Below are 25,536 nucleotides of genomic sequence, written 5' to 3'. Positions count from 1 at the left end.
AATATTTGATGTGTGGAATGTAATGTAATGATATATGTATGTTTGTTATTGGTGTGGGATCTTTAATTTTGGAAAAAAAATGTTTGGATTGTTTTATAATTTTTATAATCCCACACCAATAACAAATAAATCTTACGTCGGTCTTACATCCCAATTTCTGGACAAGAGAGTAAAACAACGTATCTATGATTGTTATTCAGATATCGTGAGATGCGGTCGGGTGTGATGTAGGTTTCAGAAAAACATTTTCTTTATCGTGCCAACGTTTCGATCTTTATTGAGANGTATATAAAAGACAATTTTGTGTAAGGCGTCGGCTTCTTTGAAGTGAAAAAAGCTTGAAAAATGTTTGTAAATCCCAGGCCCTGAGGATGATCTCAATAAAGATCGAAACGTTGGCACGATAAAGAAAATGTTTTTCACACCTCACACCAGACCGCATCTCACGATTTCTGAATAATTATCGATTAACGGTCACTAATCACCACACACGTTTTTTTGAAACCTACATCACTGCCGTCTGGATCTCCCGACCTCCAAATAATCATTCTCACGATTTCTGAATAGTCATTAGTATGAATAGTATATTGTTTTCATGTTACTAACGATATTTACTATTGTATTGTTAAAATTAATATTTATGAAAAACTGCATTCCAAACAAAACAATTAATATTGGCTTCAATGAAGGGGAAACAGCTCAAGGGTTTTGAAGAAGGCAGATGATTATAAAGAATATAAATGACTTTTATACCGTCCTACTTCAAAATGTATAAGTATAATGTGAATGAAGGGGAAAAATGTCCAATTTTTGATGAAAGTGTGGTATACAATACATTATGAATAATGGAATGCACTTTGAAAATTCGAAAGATCCGTAACTACCAGCTTTAGAGGATATCTTTCTTTTTTTTAATAAAAGTCTAACTTTATTTTAATTTGATTCTGAAGTAATCAGTTTTTCAAGCATTAAAGTTCTGTCATCAATTAAAAATAAATCTAATGAATTTTTATGAAAGCACATAAGTTTCAGATATAGTATCTTTATTACAGCATTGAAAGAATGTTAATTCCATTGCAATTAATTAATTTTTTTAACAGAGATAAAAAAGTCAGTGACACGAGGGGGATTCGAACCCAAGATCTTCGGCTAGATACGCCGCTGCTCTACCACTTGAGCTATCGTGACCTCGATCTACTCGGACACTAACGTCCCATCTCAACCCCACTTTTTTTTTAATTTTCTCTCCAAATACTAGTAAATTTAATAAGTTTAAATGAAATATACCTTCACTTAAGCTCTCCGTGGCCATTCCATTTGTCGCCGAGAATCAAATAGATTACACGACATTTGAAAAATGGCAAAAAGGAGGGAAAATTCAAAAGGTGGGGTTGAGATGAGAAGTTAATGCCCGAGTGGATCGAAGTCACGATAGCTCAAGTGGTAGAGTAGCGGCGTATCAAGCCGAAGGTCGTGGGTTCGAATCCCGCTCGTGAAATTGACTTTTTTATATCAGCTAAAAACCTTAATTAATTGAAAGATATTAATTGATCAAGGGAACCACGAAAACTAGTGAAGTTAATTTCATTTTTTCCGGAATTTTATGGTTTTAATAAACCTCAGAAAAGGTTAATTTTTATTTTATTATTTTTTTTAGATTGGTTTTTCAGGCTTCAAGAAAGGGCGAAAATGGGAGTGTCGGTGAGATGGAAAAGCGTGTTAATAACAGTGGATAGTTTAAGAGATGGTCTATTTATTAGAGCTATTAAAATTATGTTAATTTTATTTATTTTTTAGTGTATTTTATGTCTCTAATCAACCTCAGAAAGGGTTAATTTCTGAACTTTTAAAGCAAGATTGTTTTTAGGCTTAAGAATGGGAGAAAATGGACTTTACATGACAGATGGAAATGTCTGTGAAATGGAAAAATGGAGGAAAAAATTAGAGTTGTTATTACATTTTTTTTAACTAGGAAGCTATATTTTATATACCTATATTTTTTACTAGATTTTATATTTTAATCAACCTCAGAAAGGGTTAATCTCTGAATTTTTTTTAAAATTTGGTTTTTCAAGCTTAAGAATGGGCAAAAGTGGCGTATATTTTATGTCATATATGACAGATGAAAATGTCTGAGAGATGAAAAGAGGAAGGAAAAAAGGATGGTTATGTTTATTACAGCTGTTGATAATTTGTTAATTTTATTTTTTTGTACTATATTTTATATCATTAATCAATCCATAAAGGGTTAATGTTTAATTTTTGTTAAAAGATTGTTTTAAGGCTTCAACAATGGGCAAAAGTGGATTTTATATGGCAAATGGGAGTGTCTGTGAGATGGAAAGAGAAAGGTAAAAAGTGAGAGCTTTTAAGTTATTAAGTACCTATGTTTCAGAGACGTTATGTTTATTAAGGCTGTTGATAGGCTGTTTATTTTATTTTAATTTTTTGACTATATTTTATATCATTAATATAATACCCCATAAAGGGTTAATGTTTGATTTTTATTAAAAGATTGTTAAAAGAATAGACAGAAATGGACTTTATATGATGCCTGAGATGGAAAAAGGGAGGAAAAAGTAAGAGGTGATAATGAAAGCACATAAGTTTCAGATATGGTATCTTTATTACAGCATTGAAAGAACGTTAATTTCATTTTTTTTCTGGAATTTTTTGGTTTTAATAAACCTCAGAAAAGGTTAATTTTTAATTTTTTTTAAAGATTGGTTTTGCAGGCTTCAAGAATTGGTAAAAATGGATTTTATATGATGGGTGTGTCGGTGAGATGGAAAAAGTGAGAGGTGTTAATGAAAGCCAATAAGTTTCAGAGATGGTTACGTTTATTATCAGTGTTAATTTATCTTGTTATTTTTAAACTATATGTTATGCTTTTAATCAACCTCAGAAACGGTATTTTTATTACAGCTATTAAAGAATGCTGATTTCATTTTTTTACCGTATTTTATGTTTTTAATGAACCTCAGAAAAGATACATTTTGATGTTCTTTAAAGATTCATTTTTCAGGATGCAAAAATGGACTTTATATGACAGATGAGAATGTCATGGAAAAAGGAAAGGAAAAAGTGAGAAGTGTTAATAAAAGCACAAATTTCAGTGATGGTATTTCATTACAGGTATTGAAAAGATGTTAATTTCATTTTTTTATCAACTTGATAAAAGATACATTTTTAATTTTTTTTTAAGTTTTGTTTTTCAGGATCCCAAAATGTGCGAAAATGGATTTTATATGACAGATGGGAATTATCGGTGAGACGGAAACAGAAAGGAAAAAAGTGACAGTTGTTAATAAAAGCACAAATTTCAGAGATGGTATGTTTATTACAGGTATTGAAAGGATGTTGATTTCATTTTTTTCTGTATTTTTTTTTTATCGATCTCGCAAAAGATACATTTCTAATTTTTTTAGATTCGTTTTTCAGGACGCAAAAATGTGCGAAAATTGACTTTATATGACAGATGGGAATGTCATGGAAAAAGGAAAGGAAAAAGTGAGAAGTGTTAATAAAAACACAAATTTCAGTGATTGTATTTTATTACAGGTATTGAAAGGAGGTTAATTTCATTTTTTTCTGTATTATTTTTTTTATCAACGAGAAAAGATACATTTTTAATATTTTTTTTAAAGATTCGTATTTCAGGACGCAAAAATGTGTGAAAATTGACATTATGTGACAGATGGGAATGTCATGGAAAAAGGAAAGGAAAAAGTGAGAAGTGTTAATAAAAACACAAATTTCAGTGATGGTATTTTATTACAGGTATTGAAAGGGGGTTAATTTTATTTTTTTCTGTATTTTTTTTTTTAAAGATTCGTTTTTCAGGATCAAAAATGTGCGAAAATGGACTTTATATGACAGATGGGAATTATCGGTGAGACGGAAACAGAAAGGAAAAAAGTGAGAGGTGTTAATAAAAGCACAAATTTCAGTGATAGTATTTTAATATAGGTATTGAAAAGATATTAATTTCATTTTTTCTGTATTCTTTTTTTATCAACTTCAGAAAAGATACATTTTTAATTTTTTAAAGATTCGTTTTTCAGGATGCAAAAATGTGAGAAAATTAACTTTATATGACAAATGGGAATATCGGTGAGACGGAAACAGAAAGGTGTTAATAAAAATTTTTTGGAACTAGGTATCTATATTTTATGTGTTTAATCAACCTCAGAAAGGGTTAAATTCTGAATTTTTTAAAAAGACTTTATACGACACATGGGAGTGTATGTGAGATGGAACGAGGGAAGAAAAAGTGAGAGACTGCCTGATGAGAAAACTTAAGTTTTTTTCCAAACACTTTCAGAAGTTTTTGCAACCCTTTTGCTCTGTTAACGAGGATTTAAGACAAAATATTCAAAATTTACTTGATAAATTCAGTTATTATTCAAAACAAAAAACGTAGAAATTTTAAACTTGCGTTATGAAGTAAGTCAAATTTTCTTATCTGGGTCGTAAGTTGATAGGAGACACGGAAAAATCACCTTATGCGGTATCGTAAATAAAATATATGAAAACAGGCCGGCTAATTTCGAATCGGCATGTCTTTTCTATTGACAGGAGAGAGGGTGGGATTTCGGTGGATAATCGTCCGAGGAGGACCTAGATGAGACTGATCAATGGCAGGGCAGAATGTAAACAGATGGGACGGGCCGGGATGAGGCCTAGGGCCAATCCTGGAAAAGTAGGCGGACCGTTCTATGGACTACTTTCTGGAGAACGGGCCTGCGCTTTCGGGGGTGGCTCTGGAAAGGGGTGGAAGGGGGTTGTCAACCCCTCTCCAGTGGCGTGTCGTTAAGCGCGATGAGTTCGTATACGCCAGTGTCCCACTGAAGCCGGTCTGAGTGTGCAATGTTAGAGTTCATTCCTTGCAGTATGGTGCAAAGTATGGAGAATATTCGCCCTTGCAACGCCGGTTCAGGTAATTATTTCTGTTTTGTAACTTGTTCAATTTTATTACATTACAATTTTTAAGTTTTATTTACATCCCGTCCGTCATCAAATTTACGACAAAACAGTATGCATCCACCCGGTGGAGGTTATACTGCGGCTTCTTCCAAATCAAAATAAATTTTTGCATTTCTCAGAACCACCCCTCATAACTAGTTTTCCTGTAAATTCTACCATTAAAAATAACAACATATCAAAAAATATCTTCTGCTTTTAATGTCCATGCTATATCCAAAAATGAAATGTTTATTACCATAAATCAAATAAAAAATTTTGTTTAGTCATAAAACATTAAAAGTGATTCTCTAGTTTACTAATCTAACATTAATTATTGACCATCCATCCTTTTGGTAGAATACTATAGCCATTATTTCTCTACTAATTATTATTTTTTATTATAACATTAATAATTATTTAAACGAGACTAATGAAAAAATTTTGTAAGATCGATGTTGTTTCATAATCGAGAATCGTGTCTTGACTGTGACGCGATTCGGCTTCTTTGACTTACCCGCCTTATGGTCCTGTACAATTTCTATCCCACCATTCAATTTGTTGAAAGCCCAATGCTTTAAAGTTGGTAGTGATTGTCTTTGATTCTGTGATCTCATGATGAACTGACAACAGTCACTCACTGAAGATGTCGTAAAACCGATAGTTCAGTTCATCTCTCTTTCTTTCTCTCGCTTATCACCATAAAGACGCCAAGAAGAAATCAGGACGATGTCTGAAACTTTTCGTCTGCTTTCCGTTTTTCTTCTTCTGTGGTCAGGCCTCAACCTACTTATAACCCGAAAAAGTCTCACATATATGCTTCCATACAGTCCAAATGCATGTCGGGTTCGTGAATAACAGTTCAGCTTTTTTGACTTACCCGCCTTATAGTCCTGTCCAATCTCTAACCTACCTCTCAATTCGTTGAAAGCCGAATGTGTTCAAGTTGGCACTGATTGTCTTTGATTCGGCGATCTTACGATTTACTGACGACGGTTCCTCATTGAAGATGACGTGAAACCGATAGTTCAGTTCTTCTTCTTCTCTCTCTCTCTCTCTCTCTCTCTCTCTCTCTCTCTCTCTCTTTTCTTTCTCATTAATGAAAAATATATAAAATTGTATTTATTTATGATTTTTTATTGTCTGGAATACTTCCCTGATGAATTTCATTCTTTTATTTCATTATTTTTATAAATTGTGGGATATCCCCCGACAGTTCAACAAAGTTGACCAAAATTTTTGGAAAATACCATCACTAAACAGACCTCCAAGAAGCAATCAAGACAATGCCCTGAAAGTTTAGGTCTGCATTTTTGTTTTTCGCAAACTTCGGTGGTGGGTCTTGCCCTGCCCGAACTTATAACCCGAAATTGAAAAATTCCAAGGATAAAATCGGGGTACGAACCAACGAATTTATGTTTTTGACATTTTCAAATCATATTTAACCGCATATCCTTGCGTTTAAGTCTATCAGAATCGTTTCGGATTTTATCCCCTGGTAGGTTTTTGTCCTGCCTCGACCTGCTTATAACCCTCAACAAGCTGTTTAAATCTTAAATGTATTGGTTTATCCGAGAAATACTTTCTGTTGACGATGTTTAACATATTGTCGTTTCAAATAATTTGGTCCGCCTATACTCGCTGTTTTCGAGTATCATGCATATTTCGGCTTCCCTGACTAGCCCACCACTCAAGTTGTTGAAAGCGATTGTTGCTGGTGATTGTTGATCATTGATTCGTGCGAACTGACGACACAATTCCTCAATGCAGATGGCGTGAAGCCTTCAAGTTCAGTACCCTCCATGAGTATAGTAAATCTTGTTGAAACGAATCAATTGATTACTTTTTAATTTTATACATTAATAAACCCCTAAAAATCATTTTAAATTAAAAACTAGATTAATGAAAAATACATAGAATGGTTGTTATTTATGATTTTTTCCAATCTGGAATAATCGTATCATATTTTATCTGTTGACTTTTCAGGCAAAAAAATAAGCGGAATATACCACTTCTTTTGACCTCGTCTTTATTTAAAATTGATATTATTTCTTCCACAATTATAATAAAAACATTATTTTTTGCAAGGGACCGAGCATAATGTTTGTAAATTGTGAGGTTTTCCCATGATATAAGGAGTCTTTTAATCTGCCTATTCTAATTAAAATGTCGGCCTTTCTTTTCGTCTCCTCGTCATCATCAGTGGTCAATGTGTTCATTCTTCTTTAATTAAAGGAATTTTTGTCAGGAGAAGCTAACGTCCAACTATCTATTGTTTCACAGGCAAAGGGTCAAACCACTTTACAATTTTTTTAATACTATTCTCAATCAAAATTTAATGGGTTGTACCAGGATTTGAACTCAGGACCGCTAGCTTGGCAAATACGTGTCGAACTCCCTAAACATTCGGCTATCGCAGTCCTCCCAGCTTTGGGTTAGTTTTTTATTTTTTCTGTTAAGAGTTTTCTAACTGTTTTTGTTGTCTTTAGTCTGTTTTATGCAATAGATTGGTTTAGTTTGTACGCCTATGTATCTTTGTAAATGAATTTTTTGGACGAACAGTAGCATTCAACATATTGTAGCTTATATTGAAAATGTATCTTTTCATCCTTTATTTATAACGAAAACAGTAATTTTGGCCAGGGTCCGAATGATCTATTTAATGATTTTTTCTTTAAATCTGCGGAGTGATGAGCCTGAAATGCGATCGTTTCCGATTATTCTTGTCTGCCTATCTGTGCTGATTTGGTCTATCAGACGCGTTTTGATTTTCGACTTATATTGTACCGGGTTGTGTCTTGTTTCAACCTTTTTATAAATTTTTATTTAGAAATCGTGAGATGCGGTCTGGTGTGATGTAGGTTTCAGAAAAACATTTTCTTTATCGTGCAAACGTTTTGATCAAAAGTGAATTTATACAACTTTTCCACATCCAAAATGTAATTGTAATATGTAAACAATGTTTGTAAATCCCAGGCCCTGAAGATGATCTCAATAAAGATCGAAACGTTGGCACGATAAAGAAAATGTTTTTCTGAAACCTACATCACACCAGACCGCATCTCACGATTTGTAAATAAATATCGATTAACGGTCACTAATCACCACACACTTCTTACTAATAAAATAATGAAATTTTGCGTTTTCACTGTTTTGAACTGTTCGATGCGTTACTCCTTCCGTTCTGTTTTGGTGGTGTTTTGAAAGTCGATCATTGCTAGATTTAATTATTTTTGAAATATACTGATGATTTTGATTACTGGTTCTTTGTTGAGCTTGTTTTTCTTGCAGTATAGTGAACGATTACGTAAACCAGCGAGAGATGACGGACCCAGTAAATTTTCGATCTGTTCACGTACGGTCCGACAAGTAGTTGCTAGAAAAAAAATTAATGACATTTTATTCCAGACTTGCCAATTTTACTTTTTACGGCCGTAACATGAAAAACTTAGTTAGGGCTGGGTTTATTGAAGGGCGACAAATTAATGTTTTTATCTTAATAGTTAACATAAGTTTAGAACGTTTTTTTATAATTTTTTAAAGAATGAAGTATTTTAGAAAAACACCTTTTTAATTTTTTCCGAGGTTTTGACCTTTATTCGGGTCATAATTACAAAACATATTTTGTTTGAAAAAAATATATAAAGAAAAAACGTATGTTTCGAAATTCCCCCAGGCCTTGAGGATGACCCGAATAAAGGTCAGCACCTCGGAAAAAAATTAAAAAGGTGTTTTTCTAAAATACTTCATTCCTGACCGCTTCTCACTACTTCAACAAATTAATAAACTACCGGTAATTAACTAACACAAATTTTTAGAAGGATGTTCAGACGTCGCTTTTGAAATATTTCTTAAATAATTTTAGATTTTCTTTTCTATTCTTTCCGATTTCTTAAATAATTTATTTAGAAATCGTGAGATGCGGTCTGGTGTGATGTAGGTTTCAGAAAAACATTTTCTTTATCGTGCCCACGTTTCGATCTTTATTGAGATCATCTTCAGGGCCTGGGATTTACAAATATAGTTTAAATTTAACAAATACATGTAGGTTGTGGAAAAAAGTGAATTTATACAATGCAAAATATATTTTTTTTATATTCAATCAAAGTATTTCTACTCACTCAAAGTGTTTGTCTTCTGTGTAATTGTGCCATAATTGTAAATCCCGGGCCCTGAAGAAGGTCTCAATAAAGATCGAAACGTTGGCACGATAAAGAAAATGTTTTTCTGAAACCTACATCACACCAGACCGCATCTCACGATTTCTGAATAATTATTTCAAATATTTAAGGCTAAAGTTTTCTTTCTTAAAATGGAATTTTGAAATTAACGGTCACTATTCACCACACATTTCTTAAATAATTTTCTATTCGAAATTTTAGAATTTTTTTTTATTTCCCCGTGGGGTTTTAAGGAATGATAATTTTGTATTTTAGTCGTTTCAAATCATTTTGATATGCCTAGATTATGATAGTTTCTTTTTTTTTCTTATTATTGTCAATTAAAATTCCATGGGATATGCATGGACCCAGAACCCGCTGATGATCCCCCCGAGTCAAAAGAGCGACGAACCTGTACTTCAATAATTTGTGATAATTAGGCCATCTCATTCTCGATGTTTTGTAATATCAGGCTCATATCGGATTTTTTGCTTAAGCTTGTTTATACTCCAACTTTTAACCACCACTTCAGGTGTAACGCATCAAACAGATCAAAAGAGTGAGGAAGTTCATCCCCATGACAACTTTAAAGTAATTCTAAAATAAATTTTATATTTTTTATTTCCATGAATTCTAGTTGTGTCTTTTAATTGTTTTGCTTTATATTTGTATTTTCTTATATTTATATTTCAATTTCGGAAAATGACTATATGAATAACGTACTTTTTACATTCAATTAATTAAGGTTTTAAGTTGAGATAAAAAAAGTCAATGTCACGAGCGGGATTCGAACCCACGACCTTCGGCTTGATACGCCTCTACTCTACCACTTGATCTATCGTGACTTCGATCCACTCGGGCACTAACTTCTCATCTCAACCCCACCTTTTGAATTTTCCCTCCTTTTTGCCAATTTTCAACTTTTTACTTTCTACTAGATGAAATCGAAAGGTCTTAATTATTAAAACCAAACTTTATTCTTGCACTCTAAAAACGAAATAAATTTAAAAAAGTTCATTACAAACTCATAAAGTTCAATCTTAAGTTAAAAATTTGTGCAATTTTTACATAAAAAATCAAGTTGCTTGAATTTTCGTTTTTTTTGCTTTATGGTCGCTGTTGTACACCTTTTTACCCACCCGCAGTTCGTTTTAGCGCAGGTCAAAGTACGGTACTAGAAAGGGGCTTAACTATTGTCGATATCAAAAGGCTGTTTTATCCTTTCACTTTTACCTCTAGAAATATTTAAAAAAAAGAATACAATTGTAAAAGGTCAGATCTGGTATGTCTAGATTGGCTATTTTCTCAAGACAACTCAAACAAAGCGGGTTTACTCTTTTTCTTCTCATCCTGCTTATAACTCTGGAATACAAAATGTTTTTATTTCTAAATTATTTTTGTTATCATAGTTTGGACGTTTCCGTTAATTTTATCCACCTATCATGCCTGTTTTCATATGTCAGGCGAGTTTCAGCTTACTTGCTATTGGTTATTTTTGTAACCACGTCAACCCTACTCAAGATGTTGAAAGTGAAATGCATCGGACTGTCGAACATAGCGACGATATGCCGACCGAAATGTTTGAAAAAGACCAAACTACATGTTCATCAACACCCGTCACTTTCTGTTGAGCCTTGCCTCAACCTACTTATAACCCGAAATTAACAAATCTCACATTCCAAAACCATATCGGGAGTGGTGAATGAGAATCCAATACTCTCTTTTTCAAATAATTTTTAAATAAAATTCCAAGGACAAGTCGGGATTCGAACCCGGAACTGTTTGAAAATATCCCCATGGGTTTTGTTAAGAATTTATATTTCTGAAATTTTCAAATCACTTTTTATCTGCATATCCTTGCATTTAAGTCTATCAGAAGCGTTTCGGATTTTATTCACTGGTGGATTTTTATCCCGCCTCGCCCTGAATCCATATTCTGGTCATTTCATATCGTTTTAGTCTTTATGCTGTTTTGGTCTATCAGAAGCGTTTCGAAATTTATTCTTTGTAGGGTTTGTGTCACATACTGAACAGACGACAGTTCCTCCCTGAAGATGACATAAAACCGATGGTTCATTAGGTAATTAAAATTTATGATTATTTAAACGAGACTAATGGAAAAATTTTGGAAGATCGAAGTTTGGTATAGTAGGTAACGCCATCGCGAATCGTGTCTTAACTGTGACGCAATTCGGTTTTTTTGACTTACCCGCCTTATAGTCCGGTCCAATTTCTAACCCATTACTCAATTCGTTGAAAGCCGAATATGTTAAAGTTGGTAGGATAGTCTTTGATTCGGTGATTTCATGATGAACTGACGACAGTTCCTTACTGAAGATGACGTAAAACCGTTCGGTTTATATCTCTCTCTCCCTCTCTCACCAATGCCCTGAAAGTTTTCGTCTGCCTTTCCGTTTTTCGCAAACTTCTGTGGTGAGACCTCAACCTACTTATAACCCGAAATTTATAAAAATCTCACATATATGCTTTATGTCGACGGACCAAATACTTGTCGGGTGTCGTGAATAGGAGTTCTCTTTTTCAAATATTTTTTAATATACCAAGGATAAAGGCAGAATTCGAACCCGGAACTGTTTGAAGATTCCCCCCATTCGGGGTTTTGTGAAGAATTTATATTTTTGTGATCTCATAACACTAATCTGTATATTGTTGCGTTCTTCTATCAGAAGCGTTTCGGTTTTGATTCACTGGTTTGTATTCTGCCTCAGTATAACACTCAACTATGAACTATATAAAATAAGTTGCAATACATTTGTTTATCCGCGAAATAATTTCAGTTGATACATAATCACATTCGTTTCTAATAGATAATTTGTATACGATCTAGCCGAAGGTCGTGGGTTCGAATCCCGCTCGTGACACTGACTTTTTTATCTGAACTAAAAACCTTAATTAATTGAAAGATATTAATTGGTCAAGTGGACCACGAAAACTAGTGAACTATCAATAATCCGGCCCAAATGACTTCACAATCCAACTTCATTGAAAGGGTCAACGTCAAGATTCCATTCTGGGCAGATAAACCAAGACAACCAGAACTCAAACAACAGCCAAAAACCTCCAAAGCAGTTCTCATGTCTTCGTCCGAGTGGGTCGTATACGAGCTTCCTTTGATAGACCATATGAAGGACCATATCCTGTCTTGGAAAATCTAAATTCTTCATGGTGGGCAATAAAAGGGAAGAAGACTAATATTTCGATACATAGGCTTAATCCGGCATATGTATTAGCCGACTCTGAGAATCCACATATTGCACCGTCAAACCATTTGATGAAGGACCTCCATCATTGTCAAGAAGTACAAGATCAGGACGCCCCGGACGCTATGCCCAGTTCGTAAGCTGACCTGGCAGCTGAGAAGGGAGTGGTATGGGGCAACAACACTGCTTCAAGACCACGTGACGAGAGTCTTAAAAAGTTAAGCGGGTAGAAGAAAGTACGTTTGATCTTGTGTAGCGTTTAAATAAAAAATAGTTGTACAAATCAGTAGTGCGTGGTTACTCAAATCAGCTAAACTCGTACAGGTTCATTGCTAATATTTGTCGGAGGTGGTGTATTTCAGAAGACTAAACTATGTCCCTCCCCCCAAATAATTTTTAAATAAAACAAGTATAATTGGATGAGATCTGACAAGTTTCTTATGGGGTTTGATGGGTTTATGATTCTGTAGTTTGGTCATTTTCAGTGATTTCGATTGATCTTGACCTACCAAGCGCGTTTTGTCTTTTCGTCATCTTCACCAGTGTGTATTTCTCACCTATATTAATGTACACTCAAAAGAAGTCTGAACTGCAGATCCATAGATATCAAATCAGCGAGAATAGACAGCAAAATTTGTACAAACTACAGGTCCATCACGACACGAAGAAATCACACAAGGGCTAAAAACGTATTTTTATTTGACGGCTTTCGGTTTTTCTATTAACGACTATGTTTGAAGTTGAATTACACAATTATTAGAAATGTGTGGTGATTAGTGACCTTTAGTCGATGATTATTCAGAAATGTAAACAATATTTGTAAATCCCAGGCACTGAAGATGATCTCAATAAAGATCGAAACGTTGGCACGATAAAGAAAATGTTTTTCTGAAACCTACATCACACCCGACCGCATCTCACGATATCTGAATAACTATCGATTAACGGTCACTAATCACCACACACTTCTTACTAATAAAATAATGAAATTTTGCGTTTTCACTGTTTTGAACTGTTCGATGCGTTACTCCTTCCTTTCTGTTTTGGTGGTGTTTTGAAAGTCGATCATTGCTAGATTTAATTATTTTTGAAATATACTGATGATTTTGATTACTGGTTCTTTGTTGAGCTTGTTTTTCTTGCAGTATAGTGAATGCTTTTCTGAAACCTATATCACACCAGACCGCATCTCACGATTTCTGAATAAATAATTATTAGATTTTTAGCAAAATGAATAAACTGAACTAAGTTGCAGATCTTTCCCATGTACAAAGCTCCATACAGGGATGTACAACCAATTTCTTGATTATTTGGACAAAACCGGGTATATTCGCGTTTACAAAAAAATAGTTCTCGGATTCTCCTTCAATTCATTGAACGGAATTCGACACAATTTACAACACTTCGGCCCGTCGATATTATTAAAATAGAAAGAGGATCCGTTCGTTTTCAGACGAGGACGGGCCTGCGTTTCATGGATTCCGACCATTGTTGATTAAAAACAAAGCCGGAGGCAAATGCAGTTTATAAGCGTACCCGATGAATCAACTGTAATTGGGGGCAGAGAGGAGTTAAATTATTAGAATTGTTCCCTTGGACATTTATTCCCTTTTGAAAACAATTTAATATGTAAACAATTCACTTATTACTGTATTCACTTTTATAAAAAAAAATATATATTTATTCCTATATTGAAAATACACCTTGTATATTGTACATGGAATTAATTTGATTTCATAACAAACCTACTGAAACAATTTTGATTTCAAAACTAATTATGACCGAGGGTATAACAGGGATTTTTACGACACTTAGCCATCTTCAGTACTCATAAAAAATTTATTCAGGCCTTAAACCTTTAGACTTACTTATAGCCAAGGGTCTGTAAAGTCTAAATTTTAAGCCTTCTTAAAACAAAACCATAAAGCACTTTTAAGTCACTTTTCTATTTATTGGCAAAACAGTACTCGATAATCCTTGATAATTGATCTTTCTAGGCCTGGGAAGTCCGTGAAACCGCAAGGCTCATGTTATAGCTAACCCCAACAAGCATTTTTTTTTTTTTTNAAAGAGAGAGAGAGAGAGAGAGAGAGAGAGAGAGAGAGAGAGAGAGAGAATAATTTATTCTCGGACACTGGAATCCCCGAAGAATAACCATAAGGTCGCAAGAAGTGTACAAATCTAGCATTTGAATTAATAAAGGTTTGGCGTTGACTTATAGTGAAATAAATTAACAAAAACCAAACGCAATACAAAATATAAAAAATAGAATATAATACCAATAGTAAGAATTAATGCCATAATAATATTAATATAACAATTAATTAAGGTTTTTAGTTATAAAGTTATAAGTCAATGTCACGAGCGGGATTCGAACCCACGATCTTCGGCTAGATACGCCGCTACTCTACCATTTAATTAATTGAAAGCTATTCTTTGGTCAAGCGGATCACGAAAACTAGTGAATTGAATAAGTTTAAAATGAAGTATTCCTTCACTAAAGCTGTCCGTGGCCATTTCATTTATCGCCGAGAATGAAATAGATTACACGACTTTTGAAAAATAGCAAAAAAGAGGGAAAATTTAAAAAAAAACTGGGGTTGAGATGGGAAGTTAGTGCCCGAGTGGATCGAGGTCACGATAGCCAAGTGGTAGAGCAGCGGCGTATCAAGCCGAAGGCCGTGGGTTCGAATCCCGCTCGTGACACTGAGTTTTTTATCTCAACTAAAAACCTTAATTAATTGAAAGATATTAATTGGTGAAGTGGACCACGAAAACTAGTGAATTTAATAATAATACAGAATACTCCGCCTTGTGCCATCATGATCACAAACTGAAAACTTAAAAGTTGAGAAAAAGCTGTTGGGTAATCTCGTCCGTTGATCGGATGTAATCTTTACCCCAAATGTTTTGCCTGATCTATTTTACGACACTGCCACTCAAATCACTCGCCTGATTGGATCTAGAGCTTCTGAATGTATTAATTATTATTTGGAGATCGTTAGATGCGGTCTGGGTGGTACGTTGGTTTTAGAAAAACATTTTCTTTATCGTGTCAACGTTTCGATCCTTATTGAGATCATCTTCAGGGCCCAAAGTGTTTGTTTTCTGTGTAGATGTGTCATTGTTGTGTGTCGTGTTGAGAGTGTCGATTTGTTAACTATTTTTTTATACATCATTACTTTGTATCGTTTTGGGTCAAAAACTATTTAATCTGTTCGCACAAGGTTGTCCAGTAAAAGAATAATCGCATAATATTGAGGCATGGAGTGCTCCAAACCTGGTTTAGGGAGGTAGAAACAATTCTTAGAGTATTATATACTATTTTTTTATAATGACAATGAACCGTTTATCTAAAACCAAAATGTACCTAATCTTCCTTCTAGTCTAGTTACGATTATAATTTTAAAACTTACTCAATCTGTATTTTATATATATGAAGTGTTGTCGTTTTGTAAGCGAGCTGGAAAAATCGATTTCTACCGAACAGTTCTCAAAGGATAAACGTATTCAGGAATCACTTAAACTAATTATACTTTCATTAGACACTTGTAGGTAAGAGGAAACGGTTAAAAGCCAGGGGTGGCGCCTATAAGAACGCCCTGGTGAGAGGAGAGAGAGTGAGAGAGAGAGAGAGGGAGAGAAAGAGAGAGAGAGAGAGAGAGAGAGAGAGAGAGAGAGAGAGAGAGAGAGTAAATGAAGCCTTATTTTGAAGTGGAGGCTGAGCGAATGTGTGAGGATGCGATAAATATTCAAAAGGTGCCGACCGGTACACGTGTCCGGGTGAAAATCGCGCATTTCTGTGAGATTTTCCGTTTTGATGCCTGTTTAAATTGGCTAAAGGAAGGCCACGACCCAATTGATTTTGATATTTCTCCAAAAAATGTTGCACCACTTCTTGTTTGAACTGGACGATTGGAAGCACATTGAGATTGTTTAATGTAGGGTTATAAGCGGTTGAAGGAAAAAAAACATCACAGAAGATGGCGAAAAACTGCTTCTGACAGACCAAAACTGCTGAGGTAGGCAAACCCAAAAAAACCTGGACGATTGAAATACATGTTCATCTCCCTACACATTCCATGAAGAAATCATTAAACTGTTCTGGTTTCGAATTCTGGCTTTGTCTTTAGAATTTTAATTAAGAATTACTTTAATAAAGCTGTCTGATCACTTATCCATGCGGGATGATATTTATTTAGTCATAAAACACACCTGTACGTCAGGAGTCACAATTGGTAGATTTCATCATGCCTATCAAATGTGATTAATCTTTCAACAACTTCAGCACATATAAAATTGGAAAATTGCTAAAAAGTTGGACAAGACAGGCTGTGATAATGTCGTCTCAAGTTTTATTCACAACCCCCGAAAAGTACTTATTTGGACTGTATAACCGGACGTACATGACATTTCTCAATTTAGGGTTACAAGTAGGTTGAAACAAACATCGATTTCTATGCCGAAAAACCGAAACGCTTCTGTCAGACCAAAACTGTTGAGATAGGCAAACCCAAATAAACCTGAAACGACCAAACGGTTCATCTACACACCCCATGAGGAAATCATTAAACTGTTCTTGTTTCGAATACCGGTTTTGTCCTTACAATTTAAATTAAGGATTACTTGAATAAGCTGTCTCAACGCTACTTAATGACAAACGATATTTATTTGGACTTAAACACGCCTGTACGTCAGGAGTCAAAAATGGTAGATTTGGTCGTGAAGTCTGCTCGGTGATGAACATGTAATTTGGTCATTTCCGGTCTTTTGGAACGCCTATGCGCGCTTTTGTTGCCTATCCGAAGCGTCTAACCTTTCAAAATCTCCAGAGCATATAATGTTGAACAGGACTATAAGATGGGACAACAGCTAAAATGGGTCTAGCATAACTATGATAATGTCGTCTGAAGCTTATTCACGACCACCGAAGTGAACTTATTTCGACTGTATTATAGAAAGCACATATGTGAGATTTAAGATGAAGTTGAGTTTATCGAACTACAGCAAATGATGTTAGCAAACGATGATTTGACCTCCCGAACATCCAACTCGTAACATCATATAATGAGATTTCTTAATTTAGTGTTATAAGCAGGTCGATGAGAAAAAACATAACAGTAGATGGCGAAAAACTCAAACGCTTCTGGCAGACCTGCTGAGATAGGAAAACCCCTAAAAAACCTGAAACGACCATAGAACAGGTCAATCACACTGCACATCCACGAGGAAATCATTAAATGGTTCTTGTTTCGAATACCGGTTTTATCCTTACAATTTTAATGAAGGATTACTTGAATAAGCTGTCTGAACGCTAGTTCATGACACATGATATTTATCTGGACATAAAACACATCTATACACATCAGTAGTCACAAATGGGCGATTTTGTCGTGAGGTTTGCTCGGAGATGAACATGTAATTTGGTCATTTCCGATCTTTTGGAACGCCTATGCGCGCTTTTGTTGCCTATTCGAAGCGTTTAATCTTTCAACAACTCCAGAGCATAAAAAGTTGAATAGGACTATAACACGGGACAACAGCTAAAATGGGTCTAGCATAACTATGATCATGTCTGAACGCTTATTCACGGCCCCCGAAATGATCTTATTTCGACTGTATTATAGAAAGCACATATGTGAGACTTCTTAATTTAGGGTTGTAAGAGGAAAAAACGTCCGAGGAAACTTATGACAGACCAAAACTGCTGAGATAGGAAAACCCACTCACTCTACACACCCTATGGGAAAATCATTAAACGTGTTTAAAATGTCGGCTTTCTCTTTAGAATTACGATTAAGAATTGCTTCAAAATGAATGCTTATTCGTGACAGACGATATTTATTTTGACATAAAACACACCTGTACTTCAGGAGTTCCAAATGCTATATTTCGTCTTGACTATCCGATGTGATTAATCTTTCAACATCTTCAGTATATGACTGACAGGCAAAAATGTCCACTCACATATAAAATAACTTGATTTTGTATATAATTTTATATATTAATCAAAAATTAATTATTCAGAAATCGTGAGATGCGGTCTGGTGTGATGTAGGTTTCAGAAAAACATTTTCTTTATCGTGCCAACGTTTCGATCTTTATTGAGATCATCTTCAGGGCTCAAAGTGTTTGTCTTCTGTGTAAATGTGCCATTCTTGCCTGTCGTGTTGAGAGTGTGCGTGCCCTGAAGATGATCTCAATAAAGATCGAAACGTTGGCACGATAAAGAAAATCTTTTTCTGAAACCTACATCACATCAGATCGCATCTCACGATTTCTGAACAATTATCGATTAACGGTCACTAATCACCACACATATTAATCAAAGTTTCACGTTTTTTAACGTTTAATATTTGAGTTTTTGTCTAAAAAAAAAAGTTTAAAAAAATTGCTAACGAAAAAAATACGGACAGATAAAATTTGTTTTAATTTTGTTTTCGAGTTTTAATTACCATTTCAATATCGCGTATTTCCTCCACTTGCCTCAAGTACATCTGGAAGACGCCTCGGCATATTTTCCACCAGTCTGGAAATGTCTCTTTGCTGGAAGTTAGCTCTTTCTTAACGAAGATTCCTTTCAAGATCGTCATCATGAAGTCATGGTCGTCGTATTCGTCTTTTGAGGTTATCCCATAAATTTTCGATGGGGTTCAAGTTTGGAGAACGGGCTGCCCAGGCTAAGGCCCTGATTTTATGTTGTTGTAGGTACGTTTGTATGCTATAGGAGCTACACGTGGACGGGCATTATCGTGCATTAGAATAGGATTGTCGCTGATTTCATCGAGGATAGGCATGATGTTCCAAAATTTCATCAACATAGCGAGTGGCCGCCAAAGACCCTCCACGAACAAGAGTCAACTCTGTGAGACTCCCCATTGAAATTCCCGCCCACACCGTCAGTGAGCTACGTTGAAAAGGTTGGCTCATGGAAAAATTACAATCTTGGTAGCTTCCATTTCGCTTTTTACACACTCTTTCACGCCCATCTGGAGATCGTAGAGCAAATCTACGCCCATCTGGAAAAAGTACAGCAGACCAATCGTCCAAAGATCAATGGCCGTGGTCTCGAGCAAATGCGAGCCCTGCAATTCTGTGTTCTGGTCAATTCCGTTCCTTTTACGGTGCGAAAAGCTTCAAAGCAATAATGATTTAATCTACTTCGAGGAGTGCGTTCGGAAATTTAGACACCTCGAACTTCCTGGAGCTGATGAATCACTTGAACAACAGTAAGGTCCCGGTTTCACAAAGTGCAAAAGTCTCAAAGACAAAAACGGTCATCCTACAGTTCTGTTAGCCTAGGGCATCCAGAACCGGGTCTTCTATGGCAGGACCCAGTTTTTTGAAAACGTCTAACGGCGTCTCGCAGTATTTCGTAGGGAACTCCAATATCAATAGCCGCATACCTGATGGAACGTACATCATCAATAAATGCCAAACCATGCGCAACATCCTCAGCACTATGTGGCATATTTATGTTTAAAAATTGAAATTAAGAAAACCAAGATGAAAACTAAACAGTTTATTGCTTCAGAATTCAAATGAGTTGAATAAACATTTTAAATTTCGTAAAAGGTAAACATTGAAAAATCCTTTATCCTTCTTTTGGATGAACGAGTAAGTGTGTTTACCTGTACTTGATATTCCCAATTTAAAACATAACATAAACAAGTGATAAAAATAATTTGACAAATTAAGGGCAGAATTTTCTTTTATCGAGAAAATTGGGTGGATTTTTTTGCCTGTCAGTGTATAAATTTGGATAGGACTATAAGGTTGGCGAAGACAGACATAATATCGTCTGAAGTCTCATTCACGATCCCCGAAATATACTTATTTGGACTGTATAACAGGATTGTTACTCAGGGCGCAAGATAACAAATGCATTAAGTCATCTGACAGACTTAGAAGGATTGACAGAAAAAAGTCACATTGAAGGTTAAACTTTACGGTTGAATATATAAAGAATCATGAAAACCTTATGATTTGTTAAAAAGAATTAATATATTAAAATTCATTAGAGTGTTTAAATAAAGATTAAATTATTCTTTCGTTTGTGAATAAAGGGTGACATAGAATTAACATGAAAATTAATGCAAAAAGGGTGTAAAGGAAGACTTTTAAAGAAGTTGTAACCCTTTCGCCTTCCCTGCGCTTTCGGTTAAGAATTCAGCATAAAATTACTCTACCCGGAGCCAGATGGTGGAGAGAGACGTAGTCAAATGAAGATAACACTTCACCGATGTTCAGAGATCCATGGGAGCCAGGTGTCCGGGGGTTGGGGGCTGAACCGATTCAAACGTGAAAAAAAAGCCAGGGGCGCGCAATATCGGCGGAGGTGCACCGTCGAATTGATACGCCCGTTTAATAACGGAGCCGTTTCACTTTAATGCACCGGCATTGACACGGTTTATTGTAGCGAGTGGCTGGTGGGAAAGAGGCTCGCCGCCCCATTCAGCGCTCCTCCGGCCTTCGCCGCCTCCCGTGTCAGATATTAAAAAACGTTTCTCGAGCCAACGACGCCGTGAAATCCGACGGTCGGAGGCGCCAGGGCGAAAAAATACGGAAGGGAGAAGAGGAAAAAGGAGGCAGATCCTCCTTTTCATGTTCTTATAAAACCTTTATAGAGTTCCCTAAAGAATTCAATAACGCCGCCCTCCGAGGATCTGTCTTTAGGGAGAGATTTTAAAAAGTACTCCTCCGCCCTATAAAAATCTTAATAAAATTCTTTTACTTCTTTCTCTATCCTTTAAAAAATAAATATAAAAGCCATCAGCGAGAATAAACGGGCCGAAGCACACAGGCGAAACACCCTAAAACGGAGAAAAAATTTCCTAAAGAACTTCAGTAATAACAAATTATTTTTCGTGCAAATTCCCTTGAATTTTTTCATCCATGAATCAAATGGAACGATTTCCAATTAATTTAAACTTGCTAGCACATACTGTCTTTATTAATTCACTATTACGACTCGTAAAACCTGGTTTTTGCTAATTATTATTTATTATTCATTAATGTAACAATATTAGGCTGTCTGGAATAACAGTGCAGTTTATGGCTATAAAGTAAAAACAATTAAATAAATGATTTTAAAGATTTTTATTAATTCAATTACTTATTCTTTTTAAGTAAGTTGAGATGAAAAAGTTGGTGTCATCAAGTGGATTCGAACCCACGACCTTCGGCTAAATAGGCCGCTATTCTACCACTTGAGTTATCTTGACTTCGACCCTCTCGGACACCAACTCTCCATCTCAATCTTCTTTACCTAGAAAGAATAATTAATTGAGAGAAGTATTGGACCACTAAAACGTAAATTATTAATATTTAATAAGTAAAAGAAGTATCACTTCACAAACAGCTCAACATGGCCACTTCATAAGTCGCTGAGAATACAATCCTGATTACATTACATTTGAAATGGCAAAAAGAGGGAAAATTCGAAAGGTTGTAGGTTGAGATGGAGAGTTAGTGTCAGAGAGGATCGAAGTCACGATAGCTCAAGTGGTAGAGCAGCGGCTTATTTAGCCGAAGGTCGTGGGTTCGAATCCCGCTCGTGACACTGACTTTTTCATCTAAACCAAGACCTTAGAAAGAAAGAATATTTTTTTATAGAGAATACCTGAGTGATAAGACTCTATATAAATCCTGAACCTCGTCCAATAAAGCACCCAAGCTATATACTTTTTTTGTCTATAGAATGGAGGAAATAGTTCCAACTGTGAATTCTTGATCGAACGATGATTAAAACGGAAACAGAATTCCTGAGAAGGAACGATTTTACGTGAATCTAGGATGGGTATTAAGCGTTTTAAAATGAGTCTTTGAAGGATTTTGGACATTGAAGGATGATGAGCCTGTATGAGGATGTGATTGGAGGGGGGGTTGAGCTTTAGCAATGAGAATACGTTTTATTTACGTTTTAGTAGTCAATTGACCAAGTCCCTTCTTTCAATTAATTATTCTTTCTATGTAAGTTCTTGGTTTAGATAAATACGTCGGTGTCACGAGCGGGATTCGAACCCACGACCTTCGGCTCAATACGCCGCTTCTCTAACTACTTGACCTATCGTGAATTCATAGCCAGCTCATATAGCAGCGGCGTATTGAGCCGAAAGTCGTGGGTTCGAATCCCGCTCGTGATATTAACTTTTCCATCTCAACCAATACATTACATAAAAAGAATAATTAATTGAAATAAGTAATTTGGTTAATTTGACCATTCAACATGAATGGATTTTTATTAATGCGTAGTATTTAGTGATCGTTAATTAATGAATATTTGAAGATCGTAATCCCACACCTGTAACAAATATAAACACAACAGTAAACATTATTAAAGATAAATGGCCCAACATAACATCACACACAAAAACACTGTTATAACAATGGTTCGACACTGCCAAAACGAATACCTTACATACAACAATCATTTTTACAAACAACCATTTGGCACAGCCATGGGTACCAACCTAGGCCCGATACTTGCAGACATAATTATGAAACACCTAATTAACACAGTTATGCCACAACTTCCTTTCACATTACCCTTCTTCACTAAAAACTTAGATGATATATAGACAGCAGTTTGCACAGATCAAATTCAAACTATTAGATAGATTTAATAGCTTTTAACCACGCCTACAATTTACACATGAAATCGAATAGAACAAAAAATACCATTTTTAGATACACTTGTAATAAAACAACCAGATGGCACATTAATCACAGTTTGGTATCAAAAACCAAGAAACACAGATCGCTACCTTAACTTTACATCATACAATCCTCTTCATACAATAATAAACACGGCCAAGGGCTACTTCACAGAATTATTTCCCTGAGCCATGAATCTTTTCTCCAGAAGAAAAGATATACATGTTGTTAATGTCCATTTTACAAACGATTGGATATTAAGGGTTTAATGTCGTGCCTCAACCTGCTTATAACCCTGGCCAGCTAAAAAGCCGCCACTGAAAATATCAAAATGTTACCATCCATATTACAAGTAGAAATTAAGGGTTTAGTGTCGTGCCTCAACCTGCTTATAACCCTGACCGGCTAAAAAGCCGCCACTGAAAATATCAAAATGTTACCATCCATATTACAAATAGAAATTAAGGGTTTAGTGGCGTGCCTCAACCTGCTTATAACCCTGACCGGCTAAAAAGCCGCCACTGAAAATATCAAAATGTTACCATTCATATTACAAGTAGAAATTAAGGGTTTAGTGGCGTGCCTCAACCTGCTTATAACCCTGACCAGTTAAAAACTCGCCACTGAAAATACATATTACAAGTAGAAATTAAGGGTTTAGTGTCGTGCCTCAACCTGCTTATAACCCTGACCAGTTAAAAACTCGCCACTGAAAATATCAAAAGTTGTTAACGTTCATATTGCAACCTAATAGAAATTAAGGGTTTAGTTTCTCAACCTGCTTATAACCCTGACCAGCAAAAAACCCACTACTGATGACGGTCGAAATGTTGGACAGACCAAAATAGAAAGAATATGCATACCAAAATTATCGATAACTGCCAAATTACAAACTATTAGACATAATGGTTATTCAACCTGCTTATAACATCGAAGTAGCTTTTCTTTATTTTCAGTGTTGATCAGGGTCATAAACAGGGTGTAGCAAGACATAACCGCTGAATTTGGTCGATCTCAGGAAGAAATCACACAGAACGCAAAAAAGCGTAAAGACAATTCTTGTCTAGTTTAAATTTCTCCCAATTACCTATCTTGGCAATAAGAAAATAGTTTTAAATTGTTCAATAGATAAGTAGTAGTTTAGTCTTTTAGTTATTTTACTGTCTTTGCTAATTTGTTTTTCTCTTTCTTGTTATTATAGTTTTAGTTTCCATTTCTATTAGAGTTCGGTACCTACTAACAGCAGGTTTAAGTTTTTGTCTGTTGATGTTTTTCTTTGAGGACTACTTTTTCTCTTATAGTACAACCAAGGTTTAATAGAATTTCAAACGTTCCGCATTTGTATGAAAAAATTTATATTTTCTGGGAATTATTTTATTGTGAGATTTTACTGCGGACTGCGGGGTGAGGAGTCTTTTGGCTGTCCGATTGCCTGATAAACAGATCAAAATTATCATCAAAAATATTACAAATATTCCATATTCCATTTAAATTCACAGTTCTAGGTAGAGGTAATAATTATTTTTAATTATTATAATAAATAGTATGCCACGAGCTTCGTTTTCAAAATCAGGAAGCGTATGTTTACATAATGGTTGGTAAAATTTCGATGGTAGGTACAGGTAAATAATTTAGTAAATGAAGCGTGGCATTCCCCCGTCCTGGGGTCATTATAGAGCTGTTTGCGGTCTGTAATTATACAGAGGGGGTGCCGTGCGCCCTGATGACCGCAGGTCCCAGTTATACGGGGTATAGGTCGGCTAACCGGCATTTGTCATTCATTAACGAGGTTTGACTCTCTCACCGCAAGCCGCATGAACAATCCTAAAAGCGGTTTTTACTCGATGGACGTTTTCTCGTCGGTCTTTGCCGGAATTCTGTTTTGAGCTTGGAGCACCTGGCCGGACCGCAACCCATCGGATTCCGATTGCGGTTCCCTTTCCATAGTTTTGTCGTTTTGTCCTTTTCTTTTGATCCTACTTTTTTTAAATTCTTTTTGTCTTTTTCTTAATTAAAAATCCAAGTTCATGATTTGATTCATCTATACACAGGGTGTTCTTTTTGGATGGTTCGTTTGAATTTCTCTTGAACCAATGACGCTATCAACAAAAACAAAAAAATACGCGTTAAATTTTTTTAAAGTCTAGTTTCAAATTTTTACCTTTTTTTAGAGACCCTATACATCCTGACGCATCATTTTAAAGGATGTTTCTGCTGCAAACAATGGTGCAATGGGATTTTTAATTGGTCGAAAAATAACAAATTTATGGTAAAAAGAAACCGGCACCTTAATTTCGACGAGGAGATGAATATTTTACTGTATGTTCGCGAAAATCCGAATTCCTCTCTCCGAAATATTGGAAGGGTTTTAGGTTTTTCAAAAAAATAAAATTACAGATGTACTCCGGACTTACAATTTTAGGGTCTCATCTTGTCCAGGGATTTATGGACTCTGATTATGACATTGGTCTAACGTCCTTGCACAAATGTCGATTTGGTAAGCTGAAGAAAACGTTCTTTTATACATCCTATGGACT

The 25,536-nt window shown here is 35.3% G+C and overlaps 1 protein-coding gene across 1 annotated transcript in view; it reads left to right on the top strand.

Moving 5' to 3' along the window:
* The first annotated feature begins 4,672 nt into the window (after nt 1-4,672).
* LOC106668225 (LIM homeobox transcription factor 1-beta) overlaps nt 4,673-25,536 on the top strand; it is a 29,357-nt gene continuing 8,493 nt past the window's right edge. The window contains exon 1 of the mRNA XM_014396755.2: nt 4,673-4,939. Coding sequence (XP_014252241.1) covers nt 4,870-4,939 — 70 coding nt within the window. The 5' untranslated portion in view covers nt 4,673-4,869. The remainder of the gene's footprint in view (nt 4,940-25,536) is intronic.

The sequence above is a fragment of the Cimex lectularius genome, unplaced genomic scaffold (assembly GCF_000648675.2).
Source record: "Cimex lectularius strain Harlan isolate CLEC.00 unplaced genomic scaffold, Clec_2.1 scaffold391, whole genome shotgun sequence".
NCBI classification, from domain to species: domain Eukaryota; kingdom Metazoa; phylum Arthropoda; class Insecta; order Hemiptera; family Cimicidae; genus Cimex; species Cimex lectularius.
The sequence above is the reverse complement of the archived record's forward strand: the minus strand, read 5'-3'. Positions and strand labels throughout refer to the sequence as shown.